At 37.4% G+C, this 6,077-nt stretch overlaps 1 protein-coding gene across 1 annotated transcript in view; it reads left to right on the top strand.

The window, feature by feature from the left end:
* The first annotated feature begins 1,558 nt into the window (after positions 1 to 1,558).
* The window catches only part of ART3 (ADP-ribosyltransferase 3 (inactive)), a 35,800-nt gene continuing 31,281 nt past the window's right edge, over positions 1,559 to 6,077 (top strand). The window contains exons 1-2 of the mRNA XM_019623487.1: positions 1,559 to 1,675; positions 2,782 to 2,859. Of these exons, the coding sequence (XP_019479032.1) occupies positions 2,791 to 2,859 (69 nt within the window). The 5' untranslated portion in view covers positions 1,559 to 1,675; positions 2,782 to 2,790. The remainder of the gene's footprint in view (positions 1,676 to 2,781; positions 2,860 to 6,077) is intronic.

Genomic DNA, 6,077 nt, shown 5'->3' with positions numbered 1-6,077 from the left:
TGGGAATAAACAAGGCAAAACTTGCCTTGAGCTTCATGCGGTATTGGTTATGCTCTTTCTGGTGGACTGTCTTGTGCATGATATCTAGATGAACCTGGTAGGCTTGAGAGGTACAAAGACAGGAAAACCCTAGTCCCGCAGTCCTTGTAGGCCACATGCCTGGGATTTAAAACAGGTTAGCATGAGCGTAAGGCCTGAAAACATGTGCAAACACACTTTCTGTTCTATCCAAACTCCATTTTTAAAAAATGATACTATTTCTGGGAGTGTATTTAGTGTATTTAATCTTAAATTGCTTAACCAGTGAGGTCAGAAAAGGTTAGAGGTTTTGAAGAGTCTGAAGAGTAGAGATGCAGTGCGTTTTGTAAAAGTAGATGAGTGGATGTACTTCAGATAATTTAAAATGTTTCATTGAGTAATATATGTATGTATGTACACACACACACAGGCACAGGAAAATACACATCAGTATGCAGTGTGGTGAATTTTCACAAACTGAATGCATTAGTGTAATCAACACTCAGACCCAAACCAGCCCTATACAGCATCCTCGATGCTTCGCTTGTATCTCTGCTCTAGCAGTGACTGCTCCCACTCAGAGAAACCAGTTCTGACATCTAAGGCCGCAGATGTGTTTTGCCAGATTTTGTACTCTGTAAATTAAATCATGCAGTATATACATGTGTCTCTTTTGCTCAAAATTTTATTTGTGAGGTTTGTCCACATTTGTTATTTATAGTTAGAGTTTGTTCATTTTCAATGTTATACCAAATCCATTATATGAAAATACCACAATTTATTCATTCTACCATTGATAGGCATGTGGATGGTTTCCAGTTTTGGGCTAATATGACTAGTGCTACTATCTAATACATTCGATTAATGTACATGTGTATGAATTTCCTAGGACACTTCATGGTATTTTTTATTCATAGTCTAAGTGAACTCTAAGTGTTCTTCAGTATTGCAGTCGGTATATTTACTATATGTGCTTTCCTCAGATGAGAGCTATAGTCGCGGGTATTACCAGATCCTTCCCTTCTTAGTGTTCTCACTGGACTTTGTCTATACTCACGATTCTTAATGTGTGTTCCTGTCAGGTATACATATTTATATCTATTAGATTGTGACTGCTTTGTTTTACTTGTTCATGTGTCGCAGCATCTGGCACAGTACCTGAAATATAGTAAGCTGGTGGAGTGAATGGTGATAGCCATCACCATTGCCAGCGATTAACGCAGCAAGTCTCCTTAGTTATGTGAACCATCTAGCTAGGGTAAAATCTTGCTTTAGTTTGACATCTCAGAGTCAAAAGGTTAGGAATGGGAAGTGATCACTCTCTGAGAAGCCCACAACTGAGGGCTCAGAAATGGACATGCTGTGTGGGTAGAGAGAATTGCTGCGGCTTTACAAGCCTCTTAGAGATTTCATGTGTAAACAGCAGTGATTCCAAGGGATAGTGTGGGGGCCAGATATAAATAGCAGAACACAAATGGGGTAATGTGCCACTGCCAAGTTACTGCTGGGGGTGTTTATAAAAAGAAAAGCACTCCCTTCTCAGTTCTCACTGTCAACAGCCTCCCATCCTGAAGACACGCTCACCACAACTGAGAGAGTGGGGAAACAGTTTGAGACCTAGCATCATTTAAACCTCCTCCACAGGCAGAAAAGCCAGGTAAACATTTTTACTTATTTACACTCAGACTACAGAAGTGAAGAATTAAAAAGAAGAAACAAAAAACAACCTGATTCTGAGCTTTCTTGGCATATACTGTCTTGTGACAGTTATCTTTCAAGCCGTACATTCCAAATTTCTTTTGGAAAGGGAAGTTGAACACGTAAGAGGAATTTTAGTGCTATGCTTTAATATTTTAGTGCAATAAACGGCTCCTAAATAAAGGTGGGAATCTAGGGCTGTTCCCCTGTGCTGTTCATTTCCATATTCAGATGCCAGACTGTGGTATTGATAGGATAAAATAGAGATTTGAGTTCTGTTCCCGTAATGTCAACTTTATTGTAAGTATGTGGAAGGAACTGTAGACGAAACTTTAATTGAATCAGTTGATGGCTCCAACATAACTTCAGCCTTTGAGGGCCTCTTACCCTCCTGCTTACCCCTTTCAGTCTCATAAACACTGGGATGAATATTGGGCATTCAGCCAGCAGAGTTGTATAATCTTATTAGAGTTGCTGCCTACCCAGTTCCTTCTTATTCTCATTCCCGCCTTCAGAAAGTTTTAACCTCGGGCTTCTCTTGAATGTGAATATTTGGGGCAAGGAGGCCCCTTTGGATAACCTTCTGGTTTGTACCACTACTGGCCTCAACAGTCTCCTCCATTCTACCCAAATAGCTTGACTTGGTTTACAAAGAGGATAAAAGAATGGATGAAATGAATGGACACTAACTCCTGGAGAATTCTGGGAAACTGGGGTTTTGAAATGTTTTTGGTTTTGTTTTGTTTTAGTTGGTGTTAATTTCCTGTGTATGCTGAGGGGGAGATTTAGTGATAGGAAGAAGAATAGAAATGGGTAGATTTAAATTTAAGCAAATTGCTGAAGTTCTCTGAGCTTTTGTTTCCTCATGTATAGAATGAGAGTGTTAGACCACCAGGCAAAATCTAATGGCCCTTTCAGCCTTTGGAATTTTTTGATAATCATTTCCTGACCATCATGATACTCCCTTTCACACAGAATGCAAAGATACATAGTGTATCATCCTGCTCGACTTCCCTAAGCCTCTTTTTAAGTCTACTAAGTTGGAATTTCTTCATTTTAATTTAGAAAAGAAAAATGAAGACAGGACATTTTGAAATGATCACCATGCTGCTGTCAGCTATGATTCTAATGGACGTCTTCCAGGTAATGTTAGGAATGGGAAGCATGTGGTCATTGGAATAGGAACTCTTGATATAACATTGCCTAAGGCATCTGCGTAGGGTGAGAATGCAAATGAGAGAAGATAGAATAAGTCAGTCAGTTTTTTATAAGTAACTTTCATCTTTTCATTTTATACATTCGATACATGTTAACTGTAGAAAGTGGAAAAAATTAAAATTACACAGAAAGAGGAAAGTGAAAATCATCTACAATCTCTCCACTCAGAAGGAAAGAGTCTTAATCTGTTGGTGTATATTCTTGGCTTATTTCTGTGTATGCTTAATTTACAAAAATAGTTTTACACAGTACATATGGTTTTTACCTTTTTAATTTAGTACTGTGCTACAAATGTCTCTCTGTGTCATTAAATATTCTGAAAATATGTATTTTTCTCCAAATAAGATGACACTGCAGTGTTTGGTTACATGTTTTCTGTTAAAGTGCTATATAATGACCATTTTTTCACATTCATTATTCTTGATTTCTGATAGAACTTTTATGATGTAATTTTGGGTTGTTGAATCTTTATTTTTATGTAAAATATGGGCCAGGTATCCCACTTTATTTTCCCCCAACATTGCTGCTGTCATATCACTACTGAGTATTTGTCCAAATTTGAAGTACCTTCTTTAAAATATCTTGAAGTCTTAAAACTTTATATTTTTTTAATTCAATATTCTGAACCATTATCTATAAAATCATTATGTATATCCTCTTGCCTGCACTGAATTGTGATTTTTTTTATTGAGGTATAATCCACATATAAAATTTACCATTTCATTGTGTACAGTTCAGTGGTTTTTGTATATTCACCATGTTGTGCATAGTTGCACCACTATTTCATTACAGAACGCTCCCAAAAGAAACCCTGTAGCTATTAGCCGCCAGTCCCAATTCCCTTTTCCCTGAACCCCCTGGCCACCACCTCTCTGCATTCTGTCTCTATGGATTTGCCTATTCTGGATCTTTCATCTGAATAGAATCATGCATATCTGTCCTTTTGTGTGGCTTCTTTCATTTAGCATAACGTTTTCAAGATTCATCTATGTTGTAGCATGTATTAGTACTTCATTCATTTTTATAGCTGAATCATATTCCATTGTATGGTTATGCTACATTTTTTTATCCATTCATCAATTGGTGGACATTTGGGTTCCTACTTTTTGGCTCTTATGAATAAGTAGTGCTGCTATGAACTTTCGTGTACAAGTTTTTGTACAAACATAGGTTTTCAGTTCTCTTGGGTATATACCTAGGAGAAGAATTGCTGGGTCATATGGGAAATGTATGGTTAACATTTTGAGGAACTGCCAAACTGTTTTCTACCGCGGCTGCACCATTTTACATTCCCACCAGCAGTGTATGAAGGTTCAATACCTCTACGTCCTTGCCAACACTTTCCATTTTTTTCTTATAGCCATCCTAATGGGTATGAAGTGGTAGCTCACTGTGGTTTTGATTTGCATTTTAAATATTCTTTTGGAACATAATTTTAATGTATTCTATGAATGTTCCATAATTTGTTCGACTAATTTCTTTTCTTGAACATTTAGGTCATTTCCACCTTTTTAATACATTTTTGGTAATTGAATTTTATCGGTATTGGCTTTGTTTCAAATGGATAAATCACAGGAAGAAAATATAATCAGTGTGTTCACCTAGCCTTTGTATACCTGTCCCTTAATGCCCACCCAGTTGTCCTTGAATTGTGGTGGCATTTGTCAGCCTTTTCACTGCTGCAGGCACTCACTGTACAGAACACACAGTCAAGGGTGGCCTTGGGCCAGGAAGACTTGCTGTCTAAAATTAGACATGTGGAGACTGGTTAGTGGCATAGAACAGACAGGAACATTTTGGATCAACTCTTATATGATAAGAGGAATGTGGGAGGTAGTAGTTTCAGGGTATTATGTCTTATAATATATTGAAGTCTTGAAGATAAATTAGGCATTGGTGCCCAAGATACCCTCTGGTACATTTTGTGCTGCAGAGGAAAGTGCATTTCTTGGCTAGGAGATGGCAGTGATTTGATCTCCCAAAGCTCAAATTCCAACCTCAAGAAACTGACCTACAGACCCAGGAGTGCAGGGGTCCCAATGACTTCCCCAGCAGAATATTCAGTGGCTGGTAATCAAGACAGTTTCTGATGCTGGCAGAATTCCTTCATTTGTAAAATGGTGTTATGAATTGTCTGCCCGACCTTTCATAAGGGTTGTTATGAAGATAAAATTAAACTCTTTTAGAAGTGCTAATATGTAAATGTCAGTGGTTTTCATCATTGGAAACAGAACATTTTGGTTAAGAGGACAGACTTTGGAACTAGATTGATTAGGTTTAGATCTCAATTCCAGACAAATTACTCACTCTCTGTGTCTACAAAGTCTCCAACTAAGGTTTCCACCTGAGGTTGCAGCTTATGCAATAAATGTACCATAAAAGTAGTACAGAGTAGTGGAAAGAGAGAATGATATGGACATGTTATCCTTTTATTTGCAGAAATCCTTAAATGGTGTCCCTGGGGAGATTTGCTCATCCTATTTTTTGATCAATAGGCCATGGTTCTTATTTAATTTACTTGAATATGTAGATGCTTGGGTTTCAGAAAGATAAATATAATGTAGATTCTGTCCTTGAGGAAATTGCAGTATAATACATATATTCCTATCATGAAATAATAAAAATAACCACAGTTTGTTGAAGGCTTGATATGTGCCACACATGAGGCTAAGGGCTTTGCATATTATTCATTGTATCATTTAATCCCCACAACAATCCTGCAATTAAAATATTATTTCCTAATAAACGAACAAACAAAACAGAAATAGACTCATAGATACAGAGAACAAACTGATGGTTACTAGATGGGTGGGGGGTTGGGGGGTGGGTAAGAAGATAAGGGATTAGAAAGTGCAGATTGGTGGTTACAAAATAGTCACGGGGCTGTAAAATACAGTACAGGGAATATAGTCAATAATCTAAAAACTATGTATGGTGTCAGATGGGTACTAGACTTATCAGGGTGATTACTTCATAAATTGTATAACTGCCTAGCCACTATACTGTACACCTGAAACTAATGTAAAATAATATTGAATATCAACTGAAATATATACTGGAGGTGCCAAAAAAATGTATACAAGTGGACACTTTGGTCAGTGTTGCTCAAGCAGTAGTTCTCTGTAATCAGAAGTGTCTGGATG

Source organism: Hipposideros armiger, unplaced genomic scaffold (assembly GCF_001890085.2).
Source record: "Hipposideros armiger isolate ML-2016 unplaced genomic scaffold, ASM189008v1 scaffold_552, whole genome shotgun sequence".
Taxonomy (NCBI): domain Eukaryota; kingdom Metazoa; phylum Chordata; class Mammalia; order Chiroptera; family Hipposideridae; genus Hipposideros; species Hipposideros armiger.
This window is presented reverse-complemented; position numbering and strand designations above follow the sequence as displayed.